The sequence below is a fragment of the Oryctolagus cuniculus genome, chromosome 9, assembly GCF_051225735.1.
Source record: "Oryctolagus cuniculus isolate XC-2025 breed Fujian yellow rabbit chromosome 9, ASM5122573v1, whole genome shotgun sequence".
NCBI classification, from domain to species: domain Eukaryota; kingdom Metazoa; phylum Chordata; class Mammalia; order Lagomorpha; family Leporidae; genus Oryctolagus; species Oryctolagus cuniculus.
The window spans coordinates 122,654,588-122,668,476 of NC_142875.1; the positions used below are offsets into that span (position 1 = coordinate 122,654,588).

Consider the following 13,889-nt stretch of genomic DNA (forward strand, 5'->3'; position numbering starts at 1 on the left):
GGCTATCAGTTTATCATACGTAGCTTTTACTGTGTTGAGGTATCTTCCTTGTATACCTAGTTTGCTAAAGGTTTTAATGATGCATGGATGTTGAATTTTATCAAATGTTCTTTCTGCATCTATTGATATGATCACAGACATTTTAGGCTTCGTTATATTGATGTGAGGTACTTTGTTTTTTTTAATTTGTATTTGTGGAATTATACTTGGATTTTTTTGGGATGAGTCCCACTTGATCATGGTAGTGATTTTTTTTTAAAAAGATTTATGTTTATTTGAAAGAGTTACAGAGAGACAGAGAGAGAGCTCTTCCATCCACTGGTTTATGGTAGTGATTTTTATGATGTGCTATTGAATTTAATTGCTGCTAGCCTTTTGCTGAGAATTTTTGCTTCTGTGTTTTTTAGGGATATTTGTCTATAATATTTTCTTGTTGTCTCCTTGTCTGATTTTGGTATCAGGTGATGTGGCCTCAAAAAAAGAGTTTGGAAGTGTTCCATTCCCTTTTTCAGTATTTTGAAATATTTTGATAAAAATTGGGGTTAATTCTTCCTTAATAGTTAGGTAAAACCCAAATGTTTAGCCTTATGATTTTGGGCTTTTCTTTGTTGTAAGACTTTGCTGATTCACTCTCATGATTAATTACTGGCCCGCTCAGGTTTTCTGTGTCTTTATGATACAATTTTAGGATTTATGATACAAATTTAGTATTTCTGGATTTTCCATTTTATTGGTGTATAATAGTTATGTTATTTCATTTCCTATGAATTTCTGTGATATAAGTTGTAATAGCAGCTTTTTCATTTTTGGTTTTATTTCTTTTAATCTTCTCTTTTTTTATTGGTTACTATAGATAAAGATTCATGGATTTTATTTATGTTTTCAAAACACCAATTCTTCATCTTCAGTAGAATATTGCATTTTTAAGTCTATTTCCTTTTTTTTTTCCCTTCTAGTAATTTTGTATTTTGCTTGTTCTTGCTTCTCCATATCCTTTAGATGCGTTGTTAGGTTGTAATTAAATATCTTGTGTTTTTGTAAATAGGCACTTACTGATATACATATCCCCTTTATAACATTTTTATTGTCATGCAATGTTTCCACTTTCATTTGTTTAAATAAATATTTTAATTTCTCCTTTGATTTCTTCAGTGATCCCTTAATCATTTAACAGGATATTGTTCACTGTCTATATAATTGTGTGATTCCTAAAGTTTCTTTAGTTTTTAATTCCTAGTTTTATTCCATGTGGGTCAGAAAAATTATGATAGGGTTTTTTAAAAAATTGTTGAGACCTGTTTTGTGGCCTAATATATGGTCTGTCAGAGAATTTTATATGCACTCCTGAAAAGATGTTTACTACAACCGTTGAATGAAATGTTCTGTGAGTGAGTTTTATTCTGTTTGATCGACAGTCTGGTTTAATTCTGATGTCTCTCTGTTGATTTTGATTTTTTTTTTTTTTTGGTGGGGGAGGACTCTGTATGATCCGTACATTGAAGGCAGTGGAATGTTGCAGGTCCTGCACTATTGCATTGGAGTCGATCCCTGTATATTTAATGTTTGTTTTATAAAATAGCATGCTCTGGCATTAGGTGCTTATATGTTTACTATTGCTAGATCTTCTGCTGAGTTCATCACTTAGTCATTCAGTGACCTCCTTTGTCTTTTTGTCTTTAAGTGTATTTTGTCTGATACAAGCTTGGCTACCCTTGCTTGCTGTTCATTTCCTTTTGCATGGACAACATCTTCTTTCCATTGTTTCACTTTCTGTCTCTGTCTCTACTGGTGAAGTGGGTTTCTTATAGGCTGCACATTTTTGCATCTTTTTTTTCTTTAAATCAATTCAGGCAGCATGTATTTTTTTACTTTAAACATTTTTTAAGGTGAACAAATTTCATGTATTTCATATACACAGAGTTAGAGCTTAGTGATACGTAGTGATACTTCCCACCCTGCCCTCCCTCCTGCCCATACTTTCACACTCCCTCCTCCTTCCTCTTATTCTCTCTTAATTTTTACAGTGATCTACTTTATTTGTATACTCATAAGATTAACCTTTCACTAAGTAAAGTGTTCAGCAAATAGTAAGAAGAAAAAGACACACTGTTTCCCAACAGTAGAGATAAGGGATATAAAGAAAATCATCAAATCTCAAAATGTCAATTTCACACATGTACATGACATATTTGGTGCTCTATTAGTTACCACAGATCAGGGAAAACAGATATTTGCCTTTGTGAGTCTGACTTATTTCACCAAGTATAATCATTTCCAGTTGAATCCATGTTCTTTGAAAAGACAGAATTTCATTCTTTTTACAACTGAAGAGTATTCCATTCTCACTCTTTCACTGTGCGCTTGTGTGTGTACACATATATAGTTTCTCGATCAAGTCATCAGATGATGGACATCTAGGTTGATTCCATATCTTGGCTATTGTAAATTGAACTGCAGTAAACATGGAGGTACAGATCACTCTTTGATGTGATGATTGCATTTCCTTTGGGTGAATTCCCAGGAGTGGGATGGCTGAATCATGGTAGATCTGTTTGCAACTTTCTGAGCTAACTGTATACTGTCTTCCACAATGGCTGTTCAAGTTGACATTCCCACCAACAGGATTAGGGTTTCTTTATCCTTACATCCCCACCAATTTTTATTATTTGCTGATTTCTATGTGGGAGCCACTCTAACTGGGATGAGGTGAAACCTCACTGTGGTTTTGATTTGCATTTCTCTAATGACTACCGAGCATCTGTTCATGTGTCTGTTGGCCATTTTAATTTCCTATTTTGAAAAATGCTTGCTGCAGTCCTTGCTCATTTCATAACTAGATTCTTTGTTTTGCTGTTCTTGAGTTTCTTAAGCTCTTCATAGATTCTGGATATTAATCCTTTATCAGTTGCATAGTTTGCAAATATTATCTCCTAATCTTTGGGTTGCCTCTTCAATTTGCTGAGTGTTTCCTTTGCTATGCAGACATTCTCAGCTCGGTGTAGTCCCATTTGTCTATGGTGGTTTTGATTTCCTGTGCTTCTGGAGTCTTTTCCAAGAAGACTTTGCTTGTGCCAATATTTTGCAGAGTTTCTCCAATGTTCTCCTCTAGTAATTTAATGGTATCAGGTCATAGACTTAGATCATTGATGCATTTTGAGTTCATTTTTGTATAAGGTATAAGGAGTGGTGTTCTTTCATACCATTACAAATGGAGATATCATTTTCCCAGCACTATTTGTTGAAGAGACTATCTTTATCCCAAGGATTGATGTTAGCTCCTTTGTCAAAGATTAGTTGATTGTGGATGTGTGGATTGTTTTCTGGAGTTTGTGTTCTGTTCCACTGGTCTACCCACCTGTTTTTGTATCAGTACCAGGCTGTTTTGATTATAACTGCCCTGTGATATGTTTGAAATGCGTTATTGTGATGAATCTGGCTTTATTTTTGCTGTTTAAGATTGCTTTAGCTATTTGGGGTCTCTCGTGTTTCCATTTGAATGTTAGCAGAGTTTGTTCTAGAGCTGAGTAAAATGTTGTTGGAATTTTGATAAGGATTGCATTGAAGCTATAAACTGCTTTCAGAAATATATATATTTTTATGATATTAATTCTTCCAATCCATAAACTTGTAATATTTTTCCATTTTTTGTCTCTTCTTTCTTTAATGTTTTGTGATTTTCATAGTAGAGATCTCTCACTTTCTTGATTAAAGTTATTCCAAGGTATTAATTTTTTGTAGCACTTGTGAATGGGATTGATCTTAGAAATTATTTATTTATTTTTTTGACAGGCAGAGTGGACAGTGAGAGAGAGAGACAGAGAGAAAGGTCTTCCTTTGCCGTTGGTTCACCCTCCAATGGCCGCTGCGGCCGGTGTGCTGCGGCCGGCGCACTGTGCTGATCCAAAGCCAGGAGCCAGGTGCTTATCCTGGTCTCCCATGGGGTGCAGGGCCCAAGCACTTGGGCCATCCTCCACTGCACTCCCTGGCCACAGCAGAGAGCTGGCCTGGAAGAGGGGCAACTGGGACAGAATCCGGCGCCCCGACCGGGACTAGAACCTGGTGTGCCGGCGCCACAGACGGAGGATTAGCCTAGTGAGCCGCGGCACTGGCCAGAAATTCTTTTTCAACAATGGCATTGTCTGTGTATACAAAGGCTATTGATTTTTGTGTGCTGATTTTTATATTCTGCACTTTAACAAACTCTTTTATGAGTTCCAAAAGTCTCTTGAAGTGTTTTGGTTACCCTATATATAGAATTATGTCATCTGCAAACAGGGATAATTTGATTCCCTCCTTTGCAATATGTATCCCCCTTTTTTTTCTTGCCTAATGGCTCTGGCTAAACCTGCCAGAACTATATTGAATAGCAATGGTGACCGTGGACATCCTTGTCTGAGTCCAGATCTTAGTAAAAATGCTTTCAACTATTCCCTCTTCAGTATAATGCTGGCTGTGGGTTTGTCATAAATTGCCTTGTGTTGAAGAATGTCCCTTCTGTACCCAATTTGTTGAAAGTTTTCATCGTGAAAGAATGTTGTATTTTATGAAATGCTTTCTCTGCATCTATTGAGATAATCATATGGTTTTTATTCCTCAATTTGTTAATGTCATATATCACATTTATTGATATACATATGTGGAATCATTCCTGCACACCAGGAATAAATCCCACTTTGTGTGGGTGAGTGAACTGTCTGATGTGTTGTTGAATTCAGTTACCTAGTATTTTGTTGAGGATTTTTGGATCCGTGTTCATCAGAGATCATTGTTCTATTGTCCCCTTTCTCTGTTGTATCTTTTTTTTTGATTTTGCAACTAAGTTGATGCTGGACTCAAAAAGGAGTTTAGGAGGATTCTATGCTTTTCAGTTGTTTTGAATAGCTTGAAAAGAATTGGAGTTTGTTCTTCTTATTGTCTCTCAGAATTCAGCAGTGAAGTCCTCTGGTCTTGGAGTCTTCTTTTTTGGGAGAGTCTTTATTACTGAATCAATCTCTGTCTTAGTTATTTGTCTGTTTAGGTTTTCTGTGTCTTTATGACTCAATTTGGGTAGTGATATGTGTCCAGGAACCTATCCATTTCTTCAAGGTTTTTAAATTTGTTGACATGTAGCTCTTTGTATTAATTACTGATGATTGTTTTTATTTCTGCAGTAGCCATTGTTATATCATCTTTTTCATTTTTGATTTTATTAATTTGGATCTCCCTCTTTTTTTTTTTTTTTTGGTTAGTTGGGACAATGGTGTATCAGTTGTGTTTATTTATTTTCCCAGAAAACCAGCTCTTTTTCTGATCTTTTACATTTTTGTTTCAATTTTGTTTATTTCTACTCTAGTTTCAGTTAGTTTTTTCTTCTAATTTGAGGTTTGCTTTCTTATTTTTCTACATTCTTGACTTGCACTGACAGCTCATTTATTTGATGCCTTTCCAGTTTCTTGATGTAGGTGCCGATTGCTATAAACTTGCCTCTTAGCACTGCTTTTGCTGTATCTCATAAGGTTTTTTTTTAAGATTTATTTATTTATATGAAAGACATATTTGCAGAGAGGGGGAGGGAGGGGAGAGAGAGAGAGAAAGAGAGAGAGAGGTCTTCCATTCACTGGTTTACTCCCTAAATGGCCACAATGGCCAGAGCTGGGCCTATCTGAAGAAAGGAGCCTGGAGCTTCTTCCAAGTCTCCCACCTGGGTGCAGGGGCCCAAGCACTTGGGCGATCTTCTACTGCTTTCCCAGGCCACAGCAGAGAGCTGGATTGGAAGAGGAGCAGCTGGGATTAGAACTGGCACCTATATGGGATGCTGGCACTTCAGACGGCGGCTTTACCCACTGTGCCACAGAGCCAGCCCATCCCGTAAGTTTTGATATGTCATACTCTGTTCTTCAGTTGTTTCCAGGAGATTTTTTTATTTCCCTTTTGATTTCCTCCATGACCTGTTCATTCAGGAGTTTGTTGTTAATTTCCAGGTTCATTCCATTGTCAGAAAAGATTCATGGTATGATACCTGTTTATTTGCTGAGACTTGCTTTGTGGCCTATAGTATGGTCTTTCCTTGAAAAAGTTCCCTATACTGATGAAAAAAAATGTCCTTTCCTCCATTATGTGATGAAAGGTTCCATAGATATCAGTTAGGCCCATTTGGTCCATAGTGTAGATTAGCTCTATTGTTTCTTTGTTGATTTTCTATCTAGTTGATCTGTTTATTGATGAAATGGACTGTTGAAGTCCCCCATTACTACTGTATTGGAGTCTGTGTCTCTCTTTAGATCTATCAACATTTGTTTTAAATAGCCAGGCATCTTGGTGTTGGGTATATATATGTTTATTATAGTTACTTCCTCTTGTTGAATTGATCCATTAATCATTACATAATGTTCTTCTTTATTTCCTTGAATAGTTTTGTGTCAAAGTCTGTTTCATCTGATACAGGATGGCTATATCTGCTCATTTTTTCTTTTCATTAGCATAGAATACCGTTTTTCATTCTTTCACTTTTAGTCTGCATTTATTCTTGTTGGTGAGGTGTGCTTCTTGTAGGTAGCACATAGATGAGTCTTGTTTTTTTAATCCATTCAGCCAGTCTGTATCTGTTAACTGGAGAATTTAGGCCACTTACATCCAAGATTACTATTGATAAGTAATGACTTTGCCCTGCCCTTTTCCAATAAGTATTCCTGTTGTTTGTTTTGGATCCTTTGTACTTTTACTGTGTACATTTTCTGCCTTTCCATTCTGTCTTTCCATCTTTCTCTGTGTAGCACATCTTTAAGCATCATTTGTGAGGCTGGACAAATTTGTGAGGTGAAAAAAATCTTTGGATATCTATTTGCTATGGAGGGTCTTTATGTCACCTTTGTTCATAAATGGGAACTTTGCAGAGTATTTGAGGTTGAAAGTTTTTTCTTTTAAGACTTGAAATCTTTCTCTGTTCTTTTCTAGCCTGTAGGGTTTCTAATGAGAATTCAGCTGTGATTCTAATTGGAAATCCTCTGAAAGTAATCTGGCATTTCTCTCATGCATTAGAATCTTCTCTTTATATTTTACTGTTAAATGTTTGACTACAGTGTGTTGTGGTGAAAATCTTTTTCTGGTCATGTCTATTAGGAGTTCTGTGTACCTCGTGTACTTGGATGTCACTTTGTTTTTCCAAATTAGGGAAGTTTTTTTTAAATTATTTCACTGAATAGGACTTACACTCCATTCACTCTTTCCACACCTTCAGGAACCCCACGACCTGTATGTTGGGTCATTTGATAGTATCCCATAAATCTCCATTTTTCTCATTTATTCTTTAATTTTTCTTTTTGGTCTGTGATATTTCCAAAGATGTGTCTTCTGGTTTGGATATTCTTTCTTCTGCCTCACCAAATCTGCCATTAAGGCTTTCCACTGTATTATTTATTTGACATGCTGAATTCTTCATTGCAGGTATTTCAGAGAAAAAGGTCTTCCTTTACCGCTGGTTCACCCTCCAATGGCCAGTGTGCTGTGGCCGGTGCATCGCGCTGATCCGAAGCCAGGAGCCAGGTGCTTCTTCTGGTCTCCCATGCGGGTGCAGGGCCCAAGTACCTGGGGCATCCTCCACTGCACTCCCTCGCCATAGCAGAGAGCTGGCCTGGAAGAGGGGCAACCGGGACAGAATCTGGCGCCCCGACCAGGACTAGAACCCGGTGTGCCAGTGCCGCAGGCAGAGGATTAGCCTATTGAGCCATGGTGCCAGCCCATATACATTTCTTAACTCATGCATTTGCTTTTCATTACTTCTGAGTAATCCTGTGATCACTCTTCTGAATTCCTTCTCAGGTATTTCATGAATCACTGTGTCGTCACATTCTAATGTTGAAGTATTGTTGTGTTCCTTTTGGGTAGTTACGTTGTCTTTGTTATTCTTGTTTCTTGAATTTCTGCATTGTTCTAGGTTGGGGTGAGTGCTGAGGGTGACATCCAAGGTGGATATGGTAAATCTCTTCTATTATCAGCAGGGGCAGGGTATGATCACTTCTGTTGGCATAATCATAGCTTCACCTCCTCTTTTACAAGGTGATCAATGCCTGGAGTAAGCCCACAGTGGGCGTGGCAGTCGCGTGCTCTGCTGCATGAACTGCACAAAGGAGCTGTGCAGTCCTCAGTGGGAGCTCAGATCCCTCTGCAATGTACCACCCCAGTCAGTCGGGGGGCTCTGAGCCTCTGCACCAGACACAGTGATTGCCCAGAGACCCAGTTACATCCTGCGCCCTACTGTGCCATCACAGAATTCCCATAGTTGAAGCACACATGGCTCCCACTGTCAAGGGGTGCAGAGGACCCACTCGGCCCTGCTAGTCTATCCTGTCCACAGAGTGAACAGAGACATTCCCAGAGCCAGCTGCATGTGGGTACTCTGCCTAGGCCATTTGAGCCCCAGAACCTGTGATATGTTGAGAACCTGGGGCCACCTCACAGTCCAACATGGGTGCCCAAAACCCTGTCAACCCTTCCAGCCAGACTCAAATTCAGTGGGCAATGCCAAGTCTTCTGTCTGGTAAAATCCCTGACCACATGCGCACACAGGATCCACTGCAGCCTGTACTTGTATCTGTGGGGAGCAACTCGGACTAGACTAAGTTACTGGAATTAAGACTTATTCTATGCATCTGCTCTCCCACAATATGGCGCTGAGAAGGGAGAAACAGCTTCTACACAGCTGCCTCCAGTTCGACCAATAACCTGCAGGAGCTGATCCTGCTCCTGATTGGAGGAGAGCAGCGTACTCGGCGTGTGGGCAGCCGAGTTGGGATTGGCAGAGGAGGACTATAAAGGAGGAGAGAGACAACATGCACAAGGAACATCTAAGGGGAACATCCGGGTAACATCTGAGCAGCCCCCGAGAGAGCCGGCTGGTGGTGTGCCGCTCCCCTGCGGAAGTGGGGAAAGTGGCAGGGGGAGCCGCCCTTCCACGGAGGTGGAAGGATCGGCAGCCAACCCGGGAAGAACCAGCAGCAAACCCGGGAAGGGCCGAGCAGACAAAAGAACAGCGCAGGGTCCTGTGTCGTTCCTCCACGAAGAGGGGGAGTGACAGTATCAGAATGGTTCCTTCTCCCCACTGGGTGCTGGGCTCCCTCGTGGGAAGATGGGGAGAAAGAAACGTGTTTTCTTTGACTGGGTTAGGCAGGTACGCTGCCCCTGGCCGGGGCTCCATGCCGGACTCAAAGCAGTGTGGTCCACAAGGCGCTCAGGCAATATCACGGGCGGCACAGGCAGCCGCAGCCTGTTGTCCCTGTGCTCTCCTAAGCTGGCGTCTCCTCCAGTTCCCTGCTGTGAGGGTGGTTTGTAGTTTCTGCACTCGTGGCTGCACATCTTCACCTTCCAGGTATCACTCTTCCTTCTGCAGAATGTCCACTGCAAACGTCCCTCCAACTCTCCCCTGGGAATGCATCTCCTCCACTTTTCTTTTAGTTTCTCCTTGTCTACATCAGCCCTCTTCAGCCATCTTGGAATCTCTCGTATGTATCTTTTAACTGGGGGATTTAGTCCATTTAATTTCCAAGTTCCTGTTGATAAGTAATGACTTAGTCCGATCATTCTGTTGATTTATTGTTTTCCATAGCCCGATTTCTTCTTTTGTTGTTGTTTCCATGTTTCATGGTTTGGTGACTTCCTGTATTGATAATGTTTGACTCTGTTTATCTGCATCTGTCTGCTTGTCCAGTGAGTTTTATACTTCCTCATGTTTTCATGATAGTAGTTATTTTTCTTTAGCTTCTAAATGTAGGAACCCCTTTAGCATCTTAAGTAAAGCCAATTAGGTGGTGAAAAATTCCCTCGAATTTTGGTTACCTTGGAAAGTCTTTATTTCTCCATCATTTATAACGAAACTTTGATGGGTACAGTACTATTGATGATTGGCAGGTTTCTTTTATTCTTTCAGAACTTGGAATATGTTACTCCAGCCTTGCTTGGGTTACAAGATTTTTGCTGAGGAATCTCTTGTTAGTGTAATGGGGCTTTCCTTACATGTGACTCGGAGTTACCTCTTACATGTTTAAATGTCTCTCTGTGGCATGCTTTTGGTAGTTTGCCTGTATTTCTTTATTCACTCATCTGATGATGAACACCTTGGTTGACTGCAAATTTTGGCTATGGTGAACAGTGCTGCTATAAACATGGCGAGCCACGTGAGTTCTAATGCTTGAAGTGTGCATATCTGATTAGCTAAAATAGAGAAAGGCAGAGGAAATGAGCGTATTTTGCTGTTAGAGGATTCATAAACTTATAATGAGGGAAGTTGAACCTGGAAGGTTATAGAATGTTCAGTTTTTAGTCATTTCCCCTTTCTCTCACTGGTGTCACTCAGAAGGGGGAGGAACGAACCATCAGTTGGGTAGCGGGCATTTTGCAGGAGAGCACGTCCACCTGCCCTGTTCTAAATCCTCTCCACTGCTCTGAGTGATGGAAAATCTCTGCTTTTTATGCATGATGCACCTGAAGTTGAAGGAGTAAAGTAACCTGTCCACGATGACTCAAGTAGTAAGTAGCAACCCTGGGACTTAAATTAATATTGATCTGGCTTCAAAGACTGTGCCCTGTTCACAGTCTCTGTTAGTGTGCTGAATTTCGACATCTCAATCAGCATTACATCTCAGAGTTCCCTTCCGAGTGCTGTGTTTCGGTTTGGTTTTTGCCTGAGGGATGGGCTGCCGTCTGTACGTACAAGGACCCCCTAATTCACCGTCGTTGGACTATGTGGCTGAGTTGTCTGTACAGGAGCTGTTAATGATTGCAGCAGAAATGCCTGTCACACAAGCCGGGGGAAGTGGGCAGGGCCCCCAGAGGTGTTCCTCGTGCCTCACCTCTTGGTGAGCGTCCCCAGGACGTGGTCTGTTGGCTGTACTTTGTGGGTGGCATTGCCATGTCTGAACTTGACTTCTCCAGGTTCCTGCTGCTTCGCTGAATAATCTCTGTCACTCGGAGCTGTCCTTGCTGCCTCTTCACCATCACTCCTTGAGCAGATCTCTGCGTACTTCCCTTCATAGCCCTCGCCTGACTCCTAAGCAGATAGAAGTCTCTCCCCATAAAAACACTTTGCTGCAGAGCCAGAGTTGTGGTGCCATGGTTTAAGCCACTGCCTATGATGTGGGCATCCCCTATCAGATGGTAGTTGGAGTTCTAGCTGCTCGAACCAGTGGATGGTAGCTCTTGGTTTCTTTCTTTATCTCCCTCTCTTTCCCTCTCCTTTTCTTTTTCACTCTGCCTTTCACATAAATAAAATAAATTTATAAAAATGAAAAAGCTTTCCTAAGCATTTTCATCAATATGAGTAAGTAGGGAGCTAGAATAAATGATGAGGATACTTCAGAAAGAATCATGGAAAACAAAACGTAAACATAAGGTCATTTGGCACAAAAATTTTTTTGAAAATTTTTTTCCATAATACACATCTCCTAGGATCTTTTGAAGAACCCTCATTAAGATAAAAAATAAACCAAAAAAAAAGCATAACCCATATTCATCCCAGTAGACTCCAATATGAGGTTTTTTATTAACTCTTTGACTGTAATTGAATTTTGTCATTGTCTACAGCCTTGTAATAAGCAGTTTAGCCTCTTATTTGAGTCTTGCTAATCCAGTCACAACCTACATTTCCACTTTGATTTTTCCTATCACTGCCTTATGGTTACCAGCCAAACCAGGCAACACATAATGCCAGAATGTAGCCCACAAACCTGTTGGTGCTGTTTGTCCACCCAGGACTCTCTACTTCTCCATTCATCAAACTTCTGTTCGACTGTCAAGGCCCTGGTCAAAACCCAGCTGTTCCATTAAACTCTTCTGCTGATAGTATACAATGCTGCCCGTCCAGCCTCTCCAGTCCTGTTTGAGGGGGAATCATGAAAGATTGGGAATTGGGAGAACAGGTGTCTCCCTGGCTTGGCCTCTGCATGATTCCAGAAAAGTTACATTATGGTGCCGTAGTCTCATTTCTCAGCTATCTCACTCTGGAAAAATACTAGGTTCACTCTGTTCTTAGAGACCCCAGTGACTTTGTCCTCCTTTGTTGTCGCCTGTGTTCTGGTGGCACGGTATTTATTCCTGCACTATATAACGAGGAGCAGAGAGTTCTGCCATTAGCCATTAGCCATTAGCCAGTGCTTCTAGTACCCTGTATCGGTATGCCATGCCATAGCTGCCCATTCGTATTTGCAGTCTCCAGGATCTAATCAAGATGTTAAGAGAAGACATTCAATTAACGGACTGCTATCTGGCTCTTGTCTTGGGGTTGGTTTTCCTATGAACTTGCGATTTGCTATTTTCAAAGTTAAAAATCGGGACAGGGATGGTTTATGATGGAGCTCACATTCTCTGAGGTTTACCTAGTCTTTTTTTTTTAATTAATTTTTTTTTTTATTGAGATGGAGTACTTGGGGTATGCATGTAGATGTAGACGTAATAGATGGGGCACAGTATAACATTTCATTTATGTGTATGGTGTAATGTTTCCATTTCCTTTTATTTTCAAGATTCATTTATGTTTTGAAAGTCTGAGTTACAGAGACAGAGACACAGAGAGATCTTCCATCCATTGGTTCACTCCCCAGATGGCTGAAATGGCCAGGACTGAGTCAGGAGCTCAGAAGCTCATCTGGTCTCCCAAGTAGGTGGCTGGAGTCTGAGTACTTAAGTACTTAATCTTCCACTGCTTGTCCCAGAACAAGGGCCAGGGAGCTACATCCACAGTGGAGCAGCAGGGACTTGAGCTGGTGCCCATATGGGATGCTGGTGTCATAGGTGGTGGCTTTACCCACTGTACCACAACACTGGCCCCTCCTTTTCTTATGTATGTATTTATTTAAGCCCATCGGCTCCTCTCTTCCAGTTATTCACACACTCTTGCAGTGTATCATACATTATTGCAAACTGTTGCTGTCCCACTAGACTGTAGAATTGGAGCCAGTTACTTCTGTGTTTTCCTATTATCCAGCCTCCCTCTATCATCTGTCCTCCCACACCTCCCATCCCCTTGTAATCACCAGTCTAAGTTCAGATGCAATTTTTTTTAACTTCCACTTATATAAGAAAGAACATGAAGTACTTGTCTTTCTCTGTCTGGCTAAGATTTATTTTGTATTCCTCCCTTGTATTTACAAAGGAAATAATATTTTAGCCTCTTTTTCAGAAGGCACAATACAAGGTAAAAGTGAATTTCAGTATTCATAAAAGGGGATTTAATATCCTTTTGTAAGGTATATTTGTATTTGAAGGGCACACTGACAGAGACAGACATAGACAGAGATTCTCCATCTGCTAGTTCACTCCCCAGATAGCCACAATAGCTGGGTCTCTGCCAGGCCAAAGCCAGGAGCTTGTGACTCCATCTAGGTTTCCCACGTGAGTGGCAGGGACCCAAGGACATGAGCCATAACCTGCTGCCTCCTACAGAGCGCATTAGTGGGAAGCTGGATCAGAAGCGGAGCAGGGACTTGAACCCAGGCACTCCGGGACGGGGTGCAGGTATCCTAACTCTGGAGTGAGGACAGAGACTCGAGCAAGATGACTTTCTCAGAAAGAACATCTCGTAATAAAATGATTTGGAGCCCATATTGGGATTTTCTCATGAGGACAGCTTCTTTATTGACCCAACGAATTAGTATATTTGAGATATTTTGGCGTAGCAAGGAAAAAGGTAATAAATGCTTTCTAGTCATCATCTTTTAGATATGCATACTGAAATACTGATGGATAAAATATTACATGTGGAATTTGCTTCAGAACAATGTGGTGTAGGTTTAGTGGGTGAGAATGTAGATGAGATGGAATCTACACAAAAGGTCTACAAAGATGATCAGTCTTTTCAGTCTACTTTGGTGTTGCTTTGAATCTTCCCCTAATCGTGCCTTAGATTTTTTAGTCACGTGGCA

The 13,889-nt window shown here is 40.7% G+C and overlaps 1 protein-coding gene across 12 annotated transcripts in view; it reads left to right on the forward strand.

The window, feature by feature from the left end:
* Positions 1-13,889, forward strand: part of IRAG2 (inositol 1,4,5-triphosphate receptor associated 2) — a 116,975-nt gene that overhangs the window by 77,439 nt on the left and 25,647 nt on the right. Inside the window, exon 1 of one of the 12 annotated variants that reach the window (XM_089304687.1) lies at positions 10,324-10,500. The exons of the other annotated variants lie outside the window; for them this stretch is intronic. Within the exon in view, the coding sequence (XP_089160813.1) occupies positions 10,489-10,500 (12 nt within the window). The 5' untranslated portion in view covers positions 10,324-10,488. Of the gene's footprint in view, positions 1-10,323; positions 10,501-13,889 lie in introns of those variants that run through there. 12 annotated transcript variants of the gene reach the window in all.